Here is a 24,881-nt window from a genome sequence, read left to right on the forward strand (position 1 = left end):
CAGACTAACAGCGGGTCTCTTGGCAGAAACTCTATAAGCCAGAAGAGAGTGGGGGCCAATCAATATTCAACATTCTTAAAGAAAAGAATTTTCAACCCAGAATTTCATATCCACCCAAACAAAGCCTCATAAGTGAAGGAAAAATAAAATCCTTTACAGACAAGCAAATACTGAGAGATTCTGTCACCACCAGGCCTGCCTTACAAGAGCTCTCAAAGGAAGCACTAAACATGGAAAGGAACGACTGGTATCAGCCACTGCAAAAGCATGCCAAATTGTAAAGACCATTGATGCTATGAAGAAACTACATCAATTAATGGGCAAAATAACCAGTTAACATCATAATGACAGGATCAAATTCACACATAACAATATTAACCTTAAATGTAAATGGGCTAAATGCTCCAATTAAAAGACACAGACTGGCAAATTGGATAAAGAGTCAAGACCCATCAGTGTGCTGTATTCAGGAGCCCCAACTCATGTGTAAAGACACATATAGGCTCAAAATAAAGGGATGGAGGAACATCTACCAAGCAAATGGAAAACAAAAAAAAAGCAGAGTTGCAATCCTAGTCTCTGATAAAACAGACTTTAAACCAGCAAAGATCAAAAGAGACAAAGAAGGCCATTACATAATGATAAAGGGATCAATTCAGCAAGAGGAGCTAACTATCCTAAATATATATGCACCCAATACAGGAGCACCCAGATTCATAAAACAAGTCCTTAGAAACCTACAAAGAGACTTAGACTCCTACACAATAATAATGGGAGACTTTAACACTCCACTGTCAATATTAGACAGATCAATGAGACAGAAGGTTAACAAGGATATCCAGGACTTGAACTCAGCTCTGCATCAAGCGGACCTAATAGACATCTACAGAACTCTCCATCCCAAATCAACAATCAACAGAATATACGTTCTTCTCAGCACTACATCACACTTATTCCAAAATTGACCACATAGTTGGAAGTAAAGCACTCCTCAGCAAATGTAAAAGAAGAGAAATCACAACAAACTGTCTCTCAGACCACAGTGCCATCAAATTAGAACTCAAGACTAAGAAACTCACTCAAAAAAGCACAACTGCATGGAAACTGAACAACCTGCTCCTGAATGACTACTGGGTAAATAACGAAATGAAGGTACAAATAAAGATGTTCTTTGAAACCAACGAGAACAAAGACAAAACGTATCAGAATCTCTGGGACACATTTAAAGCAATGTGTCGAGGGAAATTGATACCACTAAATGCCCACAAGAGAAAGCAGGGAAGATCTAAAATTGACAACCTAACATCACAGTTAAAAGAACTAGAGAAGCAGGAGCAAACAAATTCAAAAGTTAGTAGAAGGCAAGAAATAACTAAGATCAGAGCAGAATTGAAGGGAATAGAGATGTAAAAAACCCGTCAAAAAAATCAATGAATCCAGGAGCTGGTTTTTTGAAAAGATCAACAAAATAGACTGCTGGCAGGACTAATAAAGAAGAAAATAGAGAAGAATCAAATAGATGCAATAAAAAATGATAAAGGGGATATCACCACTGATCCCGCAGAAATACAAACTACCATCAGACAATACTATAAACACCTCTACGCAAATAAACTAGAAAATCTACAAGAAATGGATGAATTCCTGGACACATACACCCTCCCAAGACTAAACCAGGAAGAAGTGGAATCTCTGACTAGACCAATAACAGGCTTTGAAGTTGAGGCTTTTTCTACCAACCAGAAAAAGCCCAGGACCAGATGGATTCACAGCCAAATTCTACCAGAAGTACAAGGAGGAGCTGGTACCATTCCTTCTGAAACTATTCCAATCAATAGAAAAAGAGGGAATCCTCCCTAACTCATTTTATGAGGCCAGCATCATCCTGATACCAAAGCCTGGCAGAGACACAACAAAAAAAGAGAATTTTAGACCAATATCCCTGATGAACATCGATGCAAAAATCCTCAATAAAATACTGGCAAACAGAATCCAGCAGCACATCAAAAAGCTTATCCACCATGATCAGTTTGGCTTCATCCCTGGGATGCAAGGCTGGTTCAACACACACAAATCAAGAAACGTAATCCATCACATAAACAGAACCAACAACAAAAACTACATGATTATCTCAATAGATGCAGAAAAGGCCCTCAACAAAATTCAACAGCCCTTCTTGCTAAAAACTTTCAATAAACTAGGTATTGATGGAATGTATCTCAAAATAATAACTATTTATGACAAACCCACGGCTAATATCATACTGAATGGGCAAAAACTGGAAGCATTTTTTAAAACCAGCACATGACAGGGATGCCCTCTCTCACCACTCCTATTCAGCTTGGTGTTGGAAGTTCTGGCCAGGGCAATCAGGCAAGAGAAAGAAATAAAGGGTATTCAATTAGGAAAAGAGGAAGTCAAATTGTCCCTGTTTGCAGGTGACATGATTGTATATTTAGAAAACCCCATCATCCCAGTCCCAAATCTTCTTAAGCTGATAAGCAACTTCAGCAAAGTCTCAGGATACAAAATCAATGTGCAAAAATCACAAGCATTCTTATACACCAATAACAGACAAACAGACAGCCAAATCATGAGTGAACTGCCATTCACAATTGCTACAAAGAGAAATACCTAGGAATCCAACTTACAAGGGATGTGCAGGACCTCTTCAAGGAGAACTACAAACCACTGCTCAACGAAATAAAAGAGGATACAAACAAATGGAAGAACATTCCATGCTCATGGATAGGAAGAATCAATACTGGAAAATGGCCATACTGCCCAAAGTAATTTATAGATTCAATGTCATCCCCGTCAAGCTACCAATGACTTTCTTCACAGAACTGGAAAAAAACTGCTTTAAAGTACACATGGAACCAAAAAAGAGCCCACCTTGCTAAGACAATCCTAAGCAAAAAGAACAAAGCTGGAGGCATCATGCTACCTGACTTCAAACTATACTACAAGGCTACAGTAACCAAAAAAGCATGGTACTGGTACCAAAACAGATATATAGACCAATGGAACAGAACAGAGGCCTCAGAAATAACACCACACATCTGCAACCATCTGATCTTTGACAAACCTGACAAAAACAAGAAATGGGGAAAGGATTGCCTATTTAATAAATGGTGCTGGGAAAACTGGCTAGCCATGTATAGAAAGCTGAAACTGGATCCCATCCTTACACCTTATACAAAAATTAATTCAAGATGGATTAAAGACTTAAATGTTAGACATGAATCCATGAAAGCCCTAGAATAAAACCTAGGCAATACCATTCAGGACATAGGCATGGGCAAGGACTTCATGTCTAAAACACCAAAAGCAATAGCAACAAAAGCCAAAATAGATATTTTGATCTAATTAAACTAAAGAGCTTCTGCACAGCAAAAGAAACTACCATCAGAGTGAACAGGCAACCTACAGAATGGGAGAAAATTTTTGCAATCTACCCATCTGACAAAGGGCTAGTATCCAGAATCTACAAAGAACTTAAACAAATTTTCAAGAAAAAAACCAAACAACCCCATCAAAAAGTGGGCAAAGGATATGAACAGGCACTTCTCAAAAGAAGACATTTATGCAGCCAACAGACACATGAAAAAATGCTCATCATCACTGGTCATCAGAGAAATGCAAATCAAAATGACAGTGAGATACTGTCTCACACCAGTTAGAATGGCAATCATTAAAAAGTCAAGAAACAACAGATGCTGGAGAGGATGTGTAGAAATGGGAACGCTTTTACACTGTTGGTGGGAGTGTAAATTAGTTCAGCCATTGTGGAAGACAGTGTGGCGATTCCTCAAGGATCTAGAGCTAGAAATACTGTTTGACCCAGCAATCCCATTACTGGGTATATACCCAAAGGATTATAAATCATGCTACTATAAAGACACATGCACACGTATGTTTATTGCAGCACTATTCACAATAGCAAAGACTTGGAACCAACCCAAATGTCCATCAATGATAGACTGGATTAAGAAAATTTGGCACATATACAGCATGGAATACTATGCAGCCATAAAAAAAGATGAGTTCATGTCCTTTGCAGGGACGTGGATGAAGCTGGAAATTGTCATTCTGGGCAAACTATCACAAGGACAGGAAACCAAACACCACATGTTCTCGCTCATAGATGGGAATTGAACAATGAGATCACTTGGACACAGGAAGGGGAACATCACACACCAAGGCCTGTCGTGGGGTGGGGGTCTAGGGGAGGGATAGCATTAGGAGAAATACCCAATGTAAATGACGAGTTAATGGGTGCAGCAAACCAACATGGCACATGTATACTTATGTAACAAACCTGCACGTTGTGCACATGTACCCTAGAATTTAAAGTGTATATATACACATAAACCTATATATATACACACACACATATATATGAAGTATATATATGTGTGTGTGTATATATATATTTATATATATATTTATTTATATATATATGTGTGTGTGTATATATATAAAGAAAGAATAGAGTGGCGGGACACCAGATGTGCATATCCACAAAGAAAAGACCATGTGAGGACACAGAAAGAAAGAGAGAGGCCTCAGGAGAAGCCAAATCTGTGAACACCTTGATCTTGGATTTCTGGCCTCCAGAACTAAGAGGAAATAAATGTCTGTTGTTTAAGCCACCCGGTCTGTAGTGTTTTGTTATGGCAGCCCTAGCAAACTAACCCAACTGTAATACGTTAAAATGTGCATATTGGCAATGCCTACAGCAACCACTAAAAACTAAAACAAAGAAGCTGTTGCAGGTTGAGTTCATGAGTGAACTCAAACCAGAGCAGAGTTCAAGAGATGAGCAGAGTTCGGTGTGTAGGGTGTTTATTAAGGAGTGCTCTTGGGACAAATACCTGTAGAATGAAGGCGACACAAGCAGGGGTGGGCAGGATGAGAAGCCAGGTTGTTATGCTAGCCCAATAATAGCCTTGGCCAAGTCCACATGAAACTACAGAGCTAGAATGACTCTTCAGAATTGTGCTGAGTTGTATTGAGATGGTCAGACCTTAATATTCTTGCATTCAGCACGGGATGTTAGTCACCTTGGGAAGGGGAATGACCTTGAGCAAGGTAGCTCTCTGCAATCATGGCAATCCCTGAAGGGTCTGTCAGCAGAAAGCTATCTGTCAACAGGTCTCCCAGCAGGGGAAACAATAATGACTTCTTGAAGTATTTCTCGATTTGAAGAGGAACCTGAGCAGCATTTAACATCATCCATCACAGAAATCTAACCAATAAATGGAGTAGAGATAAAATGAGATAACAAAAAATACTCAAATAACTCAAAAGAAGGCAGTAAAAGGGGAGGGGACAATGAACAGCTGGAACAAATAGAAAACAAATAGTAAGATGTGGGATTTAAAGAAACCACATCAATAATTATGTTATGTAAATGGACTCTAAACACTCCAACCAAAAGGCAGTGTTTAGAGTTCAAGAAGGTTAAAATTTAAATGATTTAAAGAAACCTATAACATGCAAATGCTAGTCTAACAAATGATGGAGTGACTGTAGTAATATCAGGAAATAGTATTCAGAACAGTGAATATTAACAGGGAAAAAGAGGGACATTTCATGATAAGTGGGTCAAATCATCATGAAGATATAACAGTCCGAAATGTATATGTCCAAGTAATAGAACCTCAAAGGATATGAAGAAAAATGGAAAAAACTAAAAGGAAAAATGAAGACATACACAATATGGTTGGAGATTTTACTACTGCTCTCTCAGTAATTGGTATAACAAGTATATAGAAAATCAGTTAAGACATAAAAGATGGTGAACAACACCATCAACCAAATTCAACCTTATTGTCATTTACAGAACACTCAACAAGAGAGAAGACACATTTTTTTTTCAAATGCACAAATAACATTCCCTGAAAATTAAACTATATGCTGGGCCAAAAGATAAATGTCAATAAGTTTTAAAATCTTGAAGTTATACAGAGCATATTCTTAGACCACACAGATGACGTTAAATAACAAAACCAAATTCTAGCAAAAAGGTATCTGGAAAATCCCCTAATGTTTGGGAATTAACCTAAGAATTAAAGAAAAATAGCAAAGGAAATCAGAAAACATTCTGAGCAGAATGACAATAGAAACAGAACATATGAAAATTTATGGGATACAGTTAAAGCAGTGCATACAATGAAACTGATAATGTTAAGTGCTTATGTTAGGAAAGAGGAAATGTCTTAAATCAGTGATGTAGATTTCCAACTTGAAAAGCTAAAAAACATTGACCAGGCATGGTGGCTCACACCTGTAATCCCAACATTTTGGGAGGCCAAGATGGGTGAATCACTTGAAGTCAGGAGTTCTAGACCAGTCTGCCCAACATGATGAAACCCTGTCTCTACTAAAAATACAAAAATTAGCCAGGTATGGTGGTGGGCGCCTGTAGTCCCAGCTACTTGGGAGGCTGAGGCAGGAGAATTGTTTGAACCAGGAGGTGGAGGTTGCAGTAAGCCAAGACCATGCCACTGCACTCCAACCTGGGCTACAGAGTGAGATTCTGTCTCAAAAAAAGAAAAGAAAAGCTAGGAAAAGCAGAGCAAATTAAACCTGAAGTAAATAATAAAGAATGGAAATCAATAAAATAGAAAAAAGTATGATCAATAAAATTGATAAACTTCGAGCTAGACTGATTCAGAAAAAAGAGAAAAGTTGCAAATGACCAATTTCAGAAATGAAAAAGAATTCTTTCACTGCAAGTACTACAGACATGCAAGGATAATAAAGGAATATTAAAAATTTTTATGCTAATAAATTTGACAAGTTAAAATGGAAGATTCTGGCCAGGTGTGGTGGCTCACACCTGTAATCCCAGCACTTTGTGGAAGGATTACAGGAGTTCAAGACTAGCCTGAGCAACATGGTGCCAAGACCAGCTCAGTTGTGGAGACCCTAACCCAGCAGTGCTAGAGGAATTAAGACAAAGACACAGGAATACAGTATAAAGTGAGGATTAGGGGCTGACAGCCTTCAGAGCTGAGAGCCACAAACAGAGTTTGACCCAGACATTTATTGACAGAAAGGCAGTGATAAGCATTGCTTCTGTAGATTGTAGATTAGCTAAAAGCATTCCTTATGGGAAACAAAGCAATCTCAGTGAGGAGCAGAGAAACAGGCTCCAGTTGATTATCTGCAGCAAAAACATGCTCTCAAGGCACAAGCCTCTCCTGCTATCATTTGTAGTTTGAGCAGTTTTTCACTCCAGGCAGGGCCAAGTGTTCCTTGTCCTGCTCCATTAATCCAACAACTTTTAGCAGTGTGCATGACAGCCATCATGAGCATGTCACATTGCTGCAGAAATCCTGTTTATGGCCAGTTTCTTTAAGGTCTGTTTATGACAGGGTTAGGGCTTGCTACCAACATGTCCCCCCTTTTTGTTTTTGCAAAGTGATTAAGGCATAGGCAGCTTTGTCACAGTAGGCTACTTCTCACAGGATTCGGGATCCACATCTGCAGACTATATAAAGACAAACAACACCGATTAAAAGCACAGTCATCATTGAAATCACAGAACCTCCAAGAGTCTTGATCCATTTTAACAGGTTAATAGCTGCTAATCCATCTGAAGCACCTTCAAGCACTTCAGTTCCTGGCATTAGCATCAGATGTGCCTGAGAAGCTTGAAATATTTGTTCCTTCAGTTTTGTAATATCTAAAGTAAATTTCCAATATGACCTTTCAAATGTTTCTTAACTCTTTCCCACTCATGCTCTGTTTCATTATACAGATAAGGAGTAATGCAAAAATCAGAAGTATTCCAATCACATTGTAGCTGCATTCTATATTCTAGACTAACTACTCGATCTCCTAGCCACATTACAGTTTGCTGGAGATAACTGATTTGATTAGCTAGTTTCTGGTCTATCTTAGTTTGGGAATTCCACAGGAAAGTAGAATTTTTCTGCCAATTATTTACACAGTCTGCTGTTTGTACTGTGGGATGCAAAGCAACTCCATCTGCCACAGCAGTAACTGTGACAGCAATCAATCCTATAATGATTAAAATTAAAGTAGCAATGAAACACTGAGAGTGTCTCAGAATCTTCTGAAGAATTTCAGTAATAATATGCACAGAAGGAGAGGCTTCCCAAGGATGGGAAAGCTTTACAGGTATCCATACTCCTTCTTGGGCTCTTACCACTAAAATAGAATGATCAGTATTATACAAGGAAGAATTCACACAAGAAAACAATCTACATTCTTGACAAGTCACGTGATGATTAGGGAGATCAAGTTGTAAATCACCCACTACAAGCAGGAAAGGTGGACTTATTGTCAGTCTCGACATGGCTGCAAGTGGGGGATCCTCAGGTTCCTCCCAAAATCTCTTCCTCAGCATCTGGCTCATGATAAGGTTTCAGGTGTCTTGATGATATCCAAATCGGCTGCTGGTTTTGGCCTGGAGAAACACAAATATAACCTCTACCCCCATGTTATTATTTTACCTATTTCCCAACTTTTTGTTATTGGATCTCTCCACCAAACCAGTTGTGCTGCTTCTGTCTTTGAAGCTGGTGTCTGTAGATGCTGTTCAGCTGCTAATAGCATCCGGCCTTTAGGCAGGCTCAAAAAATTTAAAGTTAATAATGCTAGATTTAGTTGTATGTGTGGAGTCCTATAATCACTGTTCCTCTGATAACTGTTCCCCCCTTCTGCTTTTGTAATTGTTGTTTTAGGGAGTGATTCATTCTTTCCACAATGGCTTGCCCTTGTGAATTATATGGGATGCCAGTAATGTGTTTAATATTCCATACAGAGAAAAATGTAGCTAGAGCTTGGCTTGTATAGCCTGGAGCATTGTCCATTTTAACTGAAGCTGGAATGCCCATGACTGCAAAGCACTGCAGAAGATGCCATTTAACACAGAAGATTCCCCCGTTTGGCATGTAGCCCAAACAAAGTGAGAAAATGTATCTACACATACATGTACATGAGCTGGTCTCCCAAAAGAGGGAACGTGTATGACATCCATTTGCCAAAGAGAATTAGGTTCCAATCCTCGAGGATTAACTCCTCCTGTAAAAGATGAGGAATGCACCATTTGGCAAGTTGGGCATTGCTGGATAATAGCTTTAGCTTCTTTCCAGGTAATGCTGCATCTGCGTTTGAGACCAGAGGCATTAACGTGGGTTAAATTGTGAAAGTGTCTAGCATTAGATAATGCCATAGCAACTAGGCGATCAGTCATTTGATTTCCTGCAGTCAAAGGTCCTGGAAGAGGTGTATGAGCTCTAATATGAGTAATGTAAAAAGGGTGCATTCTACTCTTAACAGCTGTTTGCAATTGGGTAAATAAAGTCATCAGTTGTTTATCTGCATGAAATTGTAACTGAGCATTTTCAATTAATTGTGTGGAATGAACCACGTATGAAGAACCAGAAATTACACTGACAGGCATCTCAAAAGCAGTCAGCACCTCAATTACAACTACAAGCTCCGCTTTTTGAGCTGAAGTATAGGGTGTCTGGAAAACTTTACTTTTTGATCCAGAATGAGAAGCTTTACCATTACTAGACCCATCTGTAAAAACATTTTCAGCACCTTCAGTTGGCTTAAATTTAGTTATTCTAGTGAGAATCCAATTAGTTAGTTTCAAAAATTGAAATAATTTTGTCTTTGGAAAGTGATTATCAAGAACACCTACGAAATCAGCTAAATGGGTTGGCAATTAAGACTATTTATACAGGCTTTTTGTATTTATGCCTTTGTAAGAGGAAGAATAATTTTTCCAGGATCATATCCATGTAATTTAACAATTTCAGTTCTCCCATTTCCTATCAGAGTAGCAATTTGATCCAAATAAGGAGTGAGAGTCCGTGAATTAGTATGTGGAGGGAAAGCCGCTCTACAAGATCCTGCTCTTGGACAATAACACCAGTAGGTGAATGCTGAGTTGGAAAAATCAATAAGTCTAAAGTCTTTTCTGGATCTATTCTATTTATTTGAGCTTTATGCACTTACTTTTCAATTAGCTGTAACTCTGCCTCAGCCTCCTTTGTTAATTGTCGAGGGCTTGGGAGACTAGGATCTCCTCTAAGGATAGAAAATAGATTACTCATGGCATAGGTAGGAATGCCTAGAGCAGGTCATGCCCAATTAATGTTTCCTAGTAGTTTTTGAAAGTCATTCAATGTTTTCAATTGATCCCTACGTGTGGTTACTTTCTGTGGCACAATGGTAGTGTCATTTACTAAGGTCCCCAAGTAGGAGTAAGGAGTAGGAGTCTGAATTTTGTCAGGAGCTATAATTAAACCAGCACGAGAAATCGAGTTTTGCAAGTGATTATAACATTGGATTAATATTTCCTGAGCGGGGACAGAACAAAGTATATCGTGCATAAAATGAATAATGTAACACTGTGAACATTTTTTACGAGTAGGTTCCATTGCTTGTCCTACATAAGTCTGACAAATTGTTGGACTGTTTAACATGCCTTGTGGCAACACTTTCCAGTGAAAACGTTTAGCAGGCTGCAGGTTGTTTACCGCAGGAATTATAAATGCAAACCATTCACAGTCTTGCTCAGCTAAGGGGATAGTAAAGAAACAGTCATTTAAATCTATGACTATTAAAGGTCAATTTTTTTGAATCATAGCAGCAGAAGGCAGTCCAGGCTGCAATGCTCCCGATAGGTTGTATAACTGAATTAATCGCTGTAAGATCTGTCAACATTCTCCATTTACCACATTTTTTCTTAATAACAAAGACTGGAGAATTCCAGGGGGAAAACGTTAGAGCTATATATCCTGTTTCTAATTGTTCAGTAACTAAGACCTCTAAAGCCTCCAGTTTCTCTTTACTCAGCAGCCATTGTTCTATCAAAATTGGCTTACTTGTTAACCATTTTAAAGGTATAGGTTCTGGAGGCTTAACAATTGCCACCATCAAAAATGATCTCCTAAACCCTGACAAGAATTTTTTTCTTCCGCTTGAAGTGGTTTCTCTAACCCTTGTACATTTTTTCCTAATCCCATGCCAGGCACATACCCCATCTCTTATATCATATGCTGATTTTGAGGGCTATATAATTGTTCTATATAAAGGGGAACTTGTACTCCCCATTGCTGTAATAAATCTCTCCCCCATAAATGTATAGGTACAGAAGTTATAGTTGGCTGAATGGTCCCAGATTGTTCATCAGGTCCTTCACAATGCAAAATATAAATACTTTGATATACTTCAGGGGCTTTACCAACTCCAACTATGTTAAATTGAGCGGGTTGAATTGACCACACAGACAGCCAGTGCTGTAGAGAAATGACTGAAATGTCTGCTCCTGTATCTACCAAACCTTTAAATTTCTTTCCCTGAATAGTTATTGCACAGGTAGGATGTTTATCAGTAATTTGATTTACCCAGTAAGCTGCTTTCCCTTGTTCATTTGTACTTCCAGATCCTCCTGTCCGTTTAGTTTCACTTCTCCCCATTTCCACATACAGCACAATCAGGAGTTGTGCTATACGCTCTCCTGGCTCTGCTTTCCAGGGAACAGAAGTAGATATAACAATTTGAATTTCCCCCTTATAATCTGAATCAATGACTCCTGGTTGTACTTGCACTCCTTTTACATTTAAACTAGACCTACCTAGAAGTAATCCTGCTGTGCCCGCTGGCATCATCTGACTGGAGACAGCAACATTCTTTAACAGTCCCATTACAAAAGGAAAACCTGGTCCATGTTGATTAATAGCTTGTTTAAATTCTTTAAGTATTTTAAAAGGGAAAGACTCCCACGTAACCGTAATATTTCCCTGTTGATCAGGTGGGTGCATTCTAACAGGAAACTGCCAAGCATCCAGATCACCCTCTCGTCTAGCTTGCTGGATTCCTGCCTGAATAGAACTGAGAGCGGTCGCTTGAGGCACTGCTCAAACAGTCACTGGGGCAACTACTTTTCACCCAGTGTCCTCTGGAAAAGAAAGATTCGGAGGGTCAGGCCGCTCCTTTTCTTCAAAATAATGAGGGGGTGCAGAGGGGTAGGGACAAACCTCTCCCTCCTTTGTTGCTTTAGCTGGCAAGCAAACCTGTTCTGTCACCTCTTCTGTTACTTCATTAGACTCTCCTTCTTCCTCTGATTCCTCCTCCTCATAATCTGTGTGGAAAGGCTCCAAGGTGGAATGAACCAGAGCCCACACTGATCAGTTATAGGAATATCTCCAGCACCATCCTTATATGCCTTTTTCAGTGTGCTGCCTACCTTTTCCCAGACCTCTACATTCATAGTTCCTCGGTTCGGAAATGAGGGGCAGTATCTCTCTACCACACTAAAAAGCTGCATAAGTCAGCCAGTGCTAACCTTCACTCCTCCTTTTCTGAGGAGATGTCGAAGCAGAATCAAATAAGCCTCATGCCTGCTCGACCCTTGTCCCATTGTTACCCTGATGCTTCTGAGCTCCCCTTCTTACCATGGGAATTGCTTTAACACTACTCAGGTGTCCTCCAGTGTAGTTCCACATTTTCTAACCGTCGCTCCGGTGATCCTTACACCTGGATTCAAGCCCCCACGTTGGGTACCGCTTGCTGAGACCAGCTCGGTCATGGAGACTCCAACCCAGCGGCGCTAGAGGAATTAAGACAAAGACACGGGAATATAGTATAAAGTGGGGATTAGGGGCTGACAGCCTTCAGAGCTGAGCGCCATGAACAGAGCTTGACCCACACATTTATTGACAGAAAGCTAGTGATAAGCATAGCTTTGATAGATTGTAGGTTAGCTAAAAGCATTCCTTATGGGAAACAAAGCAATCTCAGTGAGGAGCAGAGAAACAGGCTCTGGCTGATTATCTGCAGCACAAACATGCTGTCAAGGCACAGGCCTCTCCTGCTATTGTTTGTGGTTTGAGCAGTTTTTTGCTCCAGGCAGGGACAGGTATTCCTTGCCCTGCTCCAGTAAACCAACAACTTTTAGCAGTGTGCATGACAGCCATCATAAGCATGCCACATTGCTGCAGAAATCCTGTTTATGGCCAGTTTCTTTAAGGCTTGTTTATGACAGGGTTAGGGCTTGCTATCAACAATATGGCAAAACCCTGTCTCTACCAAAAAAAAAAAAAAAAGATTCTTTGAAAGATGCATATTATTAATATTGACACAAAAAGAAGTACAAAATCTGAAGGGCCATATATTTTTATTTAAATTGAATTTTAACTTAAAAGTTCCACAAAGAAAACATCTAACTAAGATGGTTTCACTGGTGAATTCAATCAAATATTTAAGGAACACAGAATACCAAAACCATAACACATACATGTAAAACATTTGCCAAAATTCAAGACAAACCTACACATTCTTTTTAAACATTCCTCCCCGCCTCCAGCAAGAAATGAAAGGAAATTTCTCAGCCCAATGGAGGGTGTATTCACACACACACTCTTAGTGATAAAATGCTGTCCCCTAAGATCAGCAACAAGGCAAGGATTATTGCTCTCCGTGCTTCCATTCAACACTATACTAGACATTCTAATCATTGCAGGAAGGCAAGAAAATGAAATAAAGTGCTTACAGATTGAAAAGAAGAAAAACTGTCTTTGTACAGATGGCATGACATGATGGATAGAAATCCTACATATCCTACTAATACAAAATACTACCATAACTAGTAAGTGAATTTAATAAAGTTGCAAGACACAAAATCAAACAAAAATTGATTCTTATGGCCAGGCGTGGTGGCTTATGCCTGTAATCGCAGCACTTTGGGAGGCCAAGGTGGGTGGATCACAAGGTCGGGGGATTGAGACCATCCTGGCCAACATGGTGAAATCCCGTCTCTACTAAAAATACAAAAATTAGCTGTGCATGGTGGAGGGTGCCTGTAATCCCAGTTACTCAGGAGGCTAAGGCAGGAGAATCGCTTGAACCCAGGAGGCAGAGATTGCAGTGAGCCGAGATCGCGCCACTGCACTCACTCCAGCCTGATGACAGAGCGAGACTCCATCTAAAAACAAAATGATTTTTGTATGTTAGCAACGAATAATTCCATATACCATAGACTATCCCTATATGCTAGCGAAAACAATCGAAAAAATGAAACACTTTTCCAACAGCATCGAAACAATTAAATGTGTACAAACGGCCAATAAGAACACGAAAAGTGCTTAACATCACTAGTCATTAGGAAAACACAAATCAAAACCACAATGAAACTTCACTTCACATCCATAAGGATGGCTATTATATATATATTTTAAAAAAGAAAAATAACAAGTGTTGACAAGGATGTAGAGAAACTAGATCCCTGTGCATTACTGCTGGGAATGTAAAATGGTGCAGCTACTGTGGAAAACTGTGGTGGGTCCTCAAAAAGTTAAACAGAATTACTGTATGATTCAGCAATTTCACTTCTAGGTATACACCCAAAAAATTGAAAGCACGGACTCAAACAGATATTTGTACAGCAACGTTCATAGCAGCATTATTTACAATCACCAAAAGGTGAAAACAACTCAAATGTCCACTGATGGATGAATGGATAAACAGGATGTGGTATATAAAGACAGCAGAATATTATTCAGCCTTGCTACAATGTGAATGAACCTTTAAATTTAAAACATTAAAACATTAACTGTTTTACATGTGTGTGGAATAAACCAGACACAAGAGGACACATGTATGATACCACTTATATGAAAAACCTAGAATAGGCAAATCCATAGAGAGAAAGGATAGCGGTCATCAAGGGCTGGAGAGAGGAAAACAGGAGTTATTGTTTAGTGAGTAGAGCTGCAGCCTAGAATGATAAAAAGGTTTTGGAAATGTGTGGTGGTGATGGTAGCATAATATCGTGAATATACCTAACGCTACTGAATTTGATCTTTATATGTTCCCAATGAATAATTCAACATACCATGGAATATTCCTAAATGTTAGTAAAAACAATTGAAACAATGAACACTTTTCCACTTAAAAATGGTTAAAATGATAAATGTCATACATTTCATCACAAAATCTTTTTTAAAAATCAAATAATTTAACAAAATATGTGTAAGACATACACTAAAAACTATAAAACTTTATTAAGGGGAATAAAAAGAATAATAGAGAATAATAGAGAACTGTCCTTTGTTTATGGAATTTACCCCTCATTGGTACATAGAGATCTTCCTCATTCTTTTTTATTGTGTGGATGCATTATAATCTATTCAATCTGTCCTATATTAATGTATATTTGCCTTTTCCCAAGTACTTTGCTATTATCAATAATTTCACAATAACCTTATACATACGTTATCTTGTATGTTGGAATTGTGTCTTTGTGCAGATTCCTATTGGAATGGTTCAGTCATACTCATATTTAGTTTTGTTAGATGTTGCCCAATTTCCCTCCTTAGGAGTCTCACAAAATTGCACTCCTACCAGAAATGTATACGAATGTCTATTGCTCCACAGTCATGGTAACACAGAATTTTATCAAACTCTTTGATTTTTGTCAGTAAGCATTTTAAAATATGCTTAAAGTGTGTTTGCATTTTTTTCTGATACGTGTGTGTGTGTGTGTATATATATATATATATATATTTTTTTTTTTTTTTGAGATGGAGTCTTGCTCTGTCGCCCAGGCTGGAGTACAGTGCTGCCGTATCAGCTCACTGCAACTTCCGCCTTCCAGGTTCAAGTGATTCTCCTGTCTCAGTCTCCTGAGTAGCTGGGATTACAGGCGTCTGCGACCACGCCCACCTAACTTTTTTTTTGTATTTTTAGTAGAGACAGGGTTTCACCATGTTGGCCAGGCTGATCTTGAACTCCTGACCTCAGGTGATCCACTTGCTTCAGCCTCCCAAAGTTCTAGGATTACAGGCATGAGACACCATGCCCGGCCTGCTGATACATATACAATTTTTTTATTTTTTTTTTGAGACGAAGTCTCACTCTGTTGCCCAAGCTGGAGTGCAGTGGCGAGATCTCAGCTTACTGCAACCTCTACCTCTTGGGTTCAAGCGATTCTCCTGTCTCAGCCTCCCAAGCTGCTGGGACCACAGGCATGTACCACCATGCCCAGCTAATTTTTGTATTTTTAGTAGAAATGGGGTTTCACTATTTTGGCCAGGCTGGTCTTGAACTCCTGACCTCATGATCCGCCCGCCTTGGCCTCTTAAAGTGCTGCGATTACAGGCATGAGCCACCATGCTCAGCCTAGAAACTGTCTTTTGAGCAACTATGCCTGCTTGCTGCCCATATAAAGTTGGGGGTCCAGGGTTTTTTAACATTTAGTCCCTTTTAATCCTGGATAATGCCATTAGTATAGCTTCCTAAAATGTACTGTGGGTTTTATGTGTCTTATTGGAGTCTACGTACCAAAAGCCCACTCACAATTATTTTTGAGATAGCACCCTATGGGTTTAATCACTGACATGCCAGGTGTGTGAGGCTGCTGTGGGACAACAATCTTATGATTCCTAGAAGAGTCATAAGTTCCTAGGGACTACAGGCTCCTGCCACCATGCCTGGCTAATTTTTGTATTTTTTTGTAGAGATGGGGTTTCACCACGTTGGCCAAGCTGGTCTCGAACTCCTGAGCTCAAGCGATCCACCTGCCTCAGCCTCCCAAAGTGCTGGGATTACAGGTGTGAGTCATCACGCTTGCCCTAGAGGAGTATTCTTTATTATCAAGGTAGAAAGTTCAACATATATTCATTAGATCTACTTTATAGATACTGTTATTTAGATCACTTATATCCTTAAATGTATTTTTTGTCTCCTTAACTTCAGTCTTGGGTGAGACAGAGGTGTTTTAAAGTTCTCTGTTATTTCTAGGTTTCTATTCATTTTTCCTTGCATAATTTGTTATGCAAATGTTATGTGCTTTAACAAGGTAGAAGTAACACAATGGAAACAATGAAAAACGAGGGAGAGAGAAAGAGGAAAGTACAAAGAGTTCTTTGTTGTACAGGCAATAGGTGGGAGCCAAAGAATATCATTTAAAGTTGACAAACCAGATAATTGAAGCTGTAACACTCGTAAGTAGTATATCCTCATTGTGACTTGTGGCTTTTAGCATTTTAATGTATCCTTCATTGTCTTGTCTATTTTTTCCTGAATTCTACCTTTTCAGATATGGATACTGTAATCTTTGTCTTCTGTGGTCCTACTTGCCCGGTCTATTTTTGCCCATCTCTTTTTATTTAGCTTCTCTGAATCACTTATTTTAGATGTGTCTCTTATAAATAACAGACAATAAGACATTGGTTTGTAAGCCAATCTGATATTCCTTTTAACAGGTAAGTCCTTTCACATGTACTGATTTAACTTACATGCTTGGACTTAATATATTTACTGTATGATGGCATGTTTTCACTGTAATCTACTGCCTTTTTTCACTGTATGTTTTTCACTGTAATCTACTGCCTTTATTATTATTTCTTTGAGCATTGATGGAGATTTACATTTTTATTCTAGTAATTATACTATGTATTCTATACTATTACTTTAAATAGTATAGTACACCTTTAATGCTCTAAATCTTCTTTTCCTTACTTACACTTCATATACTTGTTTTGTCAACTTTAAATAATGCTCTTTGACTTCTACATATTGCCTAAGCAACAAGGAGTTCTTTGTACTTTCCTCTTCCTCTCTCCCTTCTTTTTTGTTACTTCTGTCTTGTCAAAGCATATACCATTTGATACTATTTCATGTGATTAGAACTTGTGTCCCCACCCAAATCTCATCTTGAATTGTAATCTCCAGGTGTTGAGGGTGAGACCTGGTGGGAGGTAACTGGATCATGGGGGTGGTTTCTCCCATGCTGTTCTCATGATAGTAAGTTCTCACGAGAGCCAATGGTTTTATAAGAGTTTTCCCTGCTTGCTCTCTTGTGCGTTCATGCTCTCTCTTTTTTGCCACCATGCGAAGGTCCTTGCTTCCCCTTCACCTTCTGCCATGATTGTAGGTTTCCTTAGGCCTCCCCAGCATGTGGAACTCTGAGTCAATTAAACCTCTTTTCTTTATAAATTACCCAGTCTTGAGTACTATCTTTATTTATTTTTTATTTTTTTGAGACAGAGTCTCACTGTCACCCAGGCTGGAGTGAAGTGGCATGATCTCGGCTCACTGCAATCTCTGCCCCTAGGTTCAAGCAATTCTCATGCCTCAGCCTCCTGAGTAGCTGAGATTACAGGGGTGCACCACCATACCCAGCTAATTTTTGTATTTTTAGTAAAGACGGGATTTCACCATGTTGGCCAGTCTGGTCTCAAACTCCTGACCTCAGGTGATCTTTCTGCCTCGGCCTCCCTAAGTGCTGGGATTACAGACATGAGCCACCATGCCCGGCTGGGTACTATCTTTATAGCAGTGTGAAAATAGACTAACACTGTTCTTCCACCCTTATCCCCACTTCCATTTGGTCTCAGGTCTACAACCAAAGATATTCAATGGTCACGTCCAGTCCTTTTGCTCATTTCCCCAATCATCTCCTAGTTGGATGAAGCTTGTCTTTTAGTAGAATTCTAAGGAAGAAGTCGTGGGTACAATAGTCCCTGGGTTCTTGTGTAATTAAAACTTCTTCCTATATCCTTGATACTTAAAGGAGAGCTTGGCGAAATATGAAATCCTCAGTTCACACTTTCTTTGAGTTTCTTGAAAAGGTTGCCCCATTGCTATCTCGCTTTGTTAAGAAGCCTGATGCCAACCAGATCTTTCCTTTGTAAGAGACTAGGTCTTTTGGCCTACAGGCTTACATAGTTCTTTTCCTTTGGCTTCAAAGTATAGTTGGTAGGATATGTCTCAGAGCTCATCATTCTGGGTCAATATTCGAAGTAACAAGATAGACCCTTTCAAGATAAAGTTTCAGGTTTTCTTTTGTTTTCAGAAAGTTCTTTTGGGTTTGAGTTTTAATATTTGAATTTTAAATATTAACTCTATTCCACTGTCTTATCTTTTGTCTTCATGAGTTCCAATTTTACCTGTATCATCTTTTCTTTGCCAATCTTCTTTATCTATCATTTTATTTCTGGGTCTTTTTGGCTCTTCCTTTAATATTGCTTTGTTTGTTTTGTTTCTCTTAGCTTTTCTTACTCCTACCTTCTACGTGCCTTAATGTACTTGTGACCATATCTATTTTCATTAAGATATAGTATAATTTAGTATTCATATCTGTGATGACTTATCTTTTTGTTCAAATTATTTCCCAAGTTCAGTCAGTTATCTTCTCATATATGCTTGTAGCTTTTTCATTTTTATTCTGAGGTTTTGAATCTCTGATCTCTGGTGTCCTTTTATATCCACAATTATTTAATTTATTTTCAAATTCACGTTGAAGTGTTTTGTTACAGTTTACTGTTTCATGGTCCAAGACAGCCTTTTTCTGCTGGCCAATAATGTAAAATGTCTTTAAAAAGTAACATCTAGGGGGAGTTGTCTGTCTTCTTCGGAATCTTGGCCTTGCTGTCGTATCTAACAGGCCGTTATCTTTAACCTCTTGCTTCCTTTGCCCCCTTTCGTCCACCATGCCTCCAAAGGACACCACTCCCTTTCAAGATGGCTTCATCTCCATCAGAAGTGATGCCTTTGATCCCACTCATTTTCTAAGCCCCTTCCTTTTAACTTCCCACTAGCTACTGCTCTGATCCACCAAGTCTTAAACCTATCTGCAGGATTTTGTCACTCTGGGTGAGAACATGAGTATTTTGATTTAGCTGGAGTCCTGAGCTCAGTAAAGACCTGGGGCAGAAGAAAAATCTGGAAGAGTCTGCAGGAGTCAGATCATAGAGGACTTTCTGTGGAGGCTTTTGCAATAATTTGAGCAAGGAATAGAGAGGTATAAAGTAAAACAGGAAGGATAAAGAGGAAGGAAAAAGGAACTCACTATACAAATATAGGAAGAAAACTCAAAGTGAGAATCACAACTTTTCAGCTGATGAAATACTCCAAAATAAAAAAGAAATCCAGAATTTGGGAAATTCTTCCAGAGAAATGACACAACTTCTTCAACAAGTGGACTGCAAGAAGAGAGAGGGAATGAGGGAGAAAAAGAGAGAGAAGTTCTAAACTGTGCCACTTGGGAGGTGGTCCCTCTCAGTGATCTGTGGGCACAGCTACAAGGAGGGCACAGGAAGCACGTCCACCAGGCCCACCGTTTGGGTGGGAGGTTGTGAATTATGCCAGGTGAGTTTGGGGAGGGAGGAGATGAAGGAGGGGGAGAGAACAGATGGTGAAAGGAGAGAATGGGGACAGCATGGAGAGGGTGAGCATAGGGCAAATAAGAGAGGCTCTGGGAGGCACCTCAGACAGCTGAAACAAGGAGGGCAGGGTGTGGGAGAGAAGAGGCTGTGGGGTTTGGACTGGGGGAGAGGATGGAAGGTAGGATCAAGATATGGGGTGGGGGCGGCTGTGGGTCATGGTTTGGGGAGGAGTGGGCAGAGAGTCAGGGTTGGAGAAAGAGATAGGATGAGGTTAGGGGGTGAGACAGGGCTTTGTCTCCCCCATTCTGCTAATTTGAGTCCCTAGATTAGCTTTAATTCTGCCTCTACAAGGGGAAAAGTCATAGTTTTTATCGGATATATCCCAGTCTCAGTGTTGTCCTGCCTCCTGGGATAAAAGACAGGAAAAGAGATGTTTTCCTGCCCTGGGGCACACGGGCACATGGGCACAAGGACACGAGTGCCTATCTATCTTCAGGCAGATGTGCTGAGGACGGCTTTAAAATGGTCCTGGACACTCCAAGGAGTCAGCAGAGGCAGGAAGAGCTGTTCAGAACAGGGAAGTGGATCCCTGCTGTCCGGGGCCATGTCTCCAAGTGGGGTCAGTAAATCTGGGCAGGCAGGGGCAACAGGGATGCCTGTTCACTCCAGAGGCCCCCGGGTCTGAGACAAGATTCTCTGCTCGAGTTTGGCATACTGGGGGAGGAGGGCCTCATAGACCTAGAAGAGCAGAAAAAGCGGTTTAGAACAGGGAGAGGGGAAATGCCTCTTACATCTGGTTGCACTTTGCAATTTAAAATTTTTAAATTTCGTTTACTTGCAATTTAACTTTTTTGCTGGGCAAAAGAAAGCAAGCATCAATTCACAAAAGAGGGAATGCTAGGAGTTCTCAAATCTGTAGTTTAAGATATTTTTAAACTATAAATTATGACAAGAAACTAGTTTTTATGATCAAATCTACAAAAGTTTTAAAAAATTCTGGTGAGAGTACCTAGAAATGGCTGCCTCATTGCACAGCTGGTGAAAGTTGGTGATACAACTCTTTGGGAAATAGACTTGACTTTATATCTGTATTAAGGAGCCCATAGTGTGGGACCCAGTTATTCTACTTTGGTGAAGCTCTCCTAAGGAAATAATCCTAAACGTAGGATGCCAAGTCCGCCAAGGGTCTTCTTTGATACCATTGAACATTCAGACGTATAAGACCACCATGAGCCAAGGGAAGACAGCCTGGAGAAACACAGTGGCGGCAGGTGCTCCTCTCAATGGAAGACCATGTAGCAGTTGATACAGCAGTTCACACAGCTGTACAGAAGAGGGTCTCTTTGTCTCCCAACCAGGTTACAGCCCAGGCAGAAAGAGCTGAGATCTGGCCGTGTGCGGTGGCTCATGCCTGTAATCCCAGCACTTTGGGAGGCCAAGGCGGGTGGATCACCTGAGGTCAGGAGTTCAAGACCAGCCTGACCAACCTGGTGAAACCCCGTCTCTACTAAAAATATAAAAATTAGCTGGGCGTGGTGGCAGGCGCCTGTAATCCCAGCTACTCGAGAGGCTGAGGCAGGAGAATCACTTGAACCCAGGAGGATGAGGTTTCAGTGAGCTGAGATCGCACCACCGCACTCCAGACTGGGTGACAGAGTGAGACTCCATCTCAAAAAAAAAGAGTTGAGATCCACATCATACAGACGAAAGAATGACCCTGGCTTCAAAACCTCATATGCCCTACAAAAGTATCTCCTGTAACAGCTTAGTAGGTAGGAGGCATGTTCAGGAGGAGTCACTGTACTCAAGGAGGCCCTGAGGAAGACTTCTCACCAGGTAGTTACAGTTTTCTCAGTTCAGATGCAGTTTCCCAAGCAAAGGCCATTTTTACAAAAGCAACGTTGTCTAGTAAAACTGTTGATATTCCACTTTTATGAGATCTCAAGGAAAACAGCTAGAAAGTTAACCAAAGGTTAAATTCGCATGTAGAATAGGAAAGTTTTTTTTTTTAATCCTTTATCTAAGAAGAGTTAATTATAATTGAAAAACTAAAAGCAACTGTGCTAAGGCATGGAAAATGCTCAAGTAAATTGTGGTTCTGGCGAAAAATTTGCCAGACTTTTTTTTTTTTTTTTTTGTAGCGATGAGGCTGGTCTCCAACTCCTGGCCTCAAGTGATCCTCCCGCCTCAGCCTCCCATAGTGCTGGGACTCTAGGTATGAGCCATCGTGCCTGGTCGACCCAGATAGAATATCATTAAAAATGGTATGCACATACATTTTTAAGAATGAAATATTTGTTGTAATGTAGAAATTTTAAAGAAGCTACAAAATTATATATACAGTGTGCTTCCTTATAAGCCAAAACAAACAAAAAGCCCAACAGAGAAAAAAGACCAAAAAGAAACACAAGCCCACATTCTTACCCTTCTTTTAACCCCGTAAGCAGTTTTCCCTGTGGCTGTCCATCTTACCTGAGAAATGCAGATGCACTTCAGGCGAGCACACGCTGTCTCACAAACAACACTGAAGACCAAGGACCTGGATTTTCCTGGGACTCGCAAGTAAACATAAGCAGGAGCTCATGCCAACCCCATTCCTTCTTAATTTGGTTTAATTTGCTCCAGAGTTAAGTTGTGTTTTTTTATTTCTTGAGACAGGGTCTCGCTCTGTTACCCAGGTTAGAGGTGCAGTGGTGCAATCTTGATTCACTGTAGCTTCTACCTCCTAGTTTCAAGCGATTCTCATGCCTCAACCTCTCGAGTAGCTGGGACTACAGGTGTGCAGCACCACACCCGGTTAATTTTTGTGTTTTTTTCTTTTTTAGTAGAGACGGGTTTTCACCATGTTGGCCAGGCTGGTCTGTAACTCCTGACCTCAGGTGATCCATCCGCCTCGGCCTCTGAAAGTGCTGGGATTACAGGCGTGAGTCACCACGCCCAGCTGGAAGTCAAGCATTTTAACAACTCATTATGCGACTGGGGCCTACTCGTGGTGCAGCTGCAGCAGCTCTGTCTGCGAAGGCTCAGGGACAGTTACACGGGGTGTCAGAGCCAGAGAGAGGGAGCCTGCTGGCTTCTAAGTCCACGATGAGTCTGTGCTGCCTAGAAGGGCTTAGGGGGATAAATTTCTTTGCTCTTCCAAATGAGGGTGACACAGCTGATGTTCTGGTTCTACCCTGTGAACTATGTGTTTGTGAAGTACTTGGGAATAGACCCCATGAGTAAAATAAAGCAAAAGATAACAGGTGACCCTTTATAAAGAGGCCCACAGGCGAGGAGCCTAAGGTTGTCCTAGCCTGTACTGGACATTAAGAAGTCAGAGAACAAAGGTAAGGGGCTTTGATTTCTCCCCATGGAGAAAACTGCAACGTTCAGCTGAGCCAAGGGAGAAAACATTCTTACTGCTTTGAGTTTCCGCTTGAGCACAAGCAGTGCTGTAGGTGCCACAGAAAGAATGAAGGATGTGGCCCTGCTCTCAAGGAGTTTAACTCTAGTCCACAAATGCAGTCTGCATATAAGTCGTGTATGCTGACAATCACGTAGACCGTCACTGCTGCAACCCGCTGTTGGGAGGGCTTTTGAGGATTTGGATCCAGCGGTAAAGGGTTCCATGAGTTGTCAGTGATTTCGGCCATGGGCAGGCCAGGGAGAGTGATGAGGGACTCTCATCAGCTCAGGGGACACAGCTCCGAGGATTTGCCACTCCATACTCTACATGAGGCAGATGCTGCTGTGCTGCCCTAAAACTTTCCCTAATTACCTTCCTCCTTGCTGGCCTCCTTCCAGATAGAATGAAAGAGCCAGACCCTACCCTAGCCTTTCCTACAATCAGAATTGACCATATATGACCAAGTGGTAGCCTGTTGGGGGTATATGGGGTAGGGGAGGGATAGGCCAGTATTTTTCTCCCTGATGAGCAAGAGGTGTGTGAGGAGAGGCTCTCTATCCAATGTCACCTATATCCCTGCCTTTGAACACAGCTGTGAAGACATGATGTTTGGGGCAGCTACAGCCATCCTCCCACCATGTGAGCACATCCAGAGCTGCACTATCCAGCACAGTAGCCACAAGCCATGTACACCTTTGCATACTTGAAGCATGCCCAGAACTGTAAGTATTAAATGCACACCAAATTTCAAAAGCTTCATGCAAAAAAGGAAATGTAAAATATCATATTTGTAACTTTTTTTTTTTTTTTTGAGACAGGGTCTCTGTCGCCCAGGCTGGAGTGCAGTGGTGTGATCTTGGCTTACTGCAACCTCCACCTCCTGGGCTCAAGTGATGCTCCCACCTCAGCCTCCAGAGTAGCTGGGATTACAGGCATGCACCACCACACCCAGCTAATTTTTTTATTTTTTGTAGAGACGGGGTTTTTGCCATGCTGCCCAGGCTGCTCTTGAACTCCTGGGCTCAAGCAATCTGCCCACCTCGGCCTCCCAAAGTGCTGGGATTACAGGTGTGAGCCACTGCGTCCAGCCCCACATTAGTAATTTTTCTATTTATTACATTTTGACATGACAATACTTCAGATATAGTGGATTAAATAAAATGTATTATTAAAATTAATTTTAAGCATTTCTTTTTATTTTTACTTTTAAAAATGAGGCAACCAGAATATTTTAAATGACATACGTGGCTCACATTATGTTCCCATTGTCCACTGCTGACCTGAGGAATTGCAGGGAACATGACCAGAGTTCTCATGTTGAACTACTGAAC

At 40.5% G+C, this 24,881-nt stretch overlaps 1 protein-coding gene across 5 annotated transcripts in view; it reads right to left on the bottom strand.

Moving 5' to 3' along the window:
- Positions 1-6,655: 6,655 nt before the first annotated feature.
- Positions 6,656-24,881, bottom strand: part of XYLB (xylulokinase) — an 82,253-nt gene continuing 64,027 nt past the window's right edge. For 2 of the 5 annotated variants that reach the window (XM_021934554.2, XM_021934553.2), the window contains exon 19: positions 6,656-12,604. In XM_021934554.2, coding sequence (XP_021790246.1) covers positions 12,473-12,604 — 132 coding nt within the window. In that variant the 3' untranslated portion in view covers positions 6,656-12,472. Of the gene's footprint in view, positions 12,605-19,251; positions 20,901-24,881 lie in introns of those variants that run through there. The other 3 variants (XM_003894668.4, XM_009201175.4, XM_017955587.3) reach the window with 2 other exon arrangements.

This window comes from Papio anubis, chromosome 2 (assembly GCF_008728515.1).
Source record: "Papio anubis isolate 15944 chromosome 2, Panubis1.0, whole genome shotgun sequence".
NCBI classification, from domain to species: Eukaryota; Metazoa; Chordata; class Mammalia; order Primates; family Cercopithecidae; genus Papio; species Papio anubis.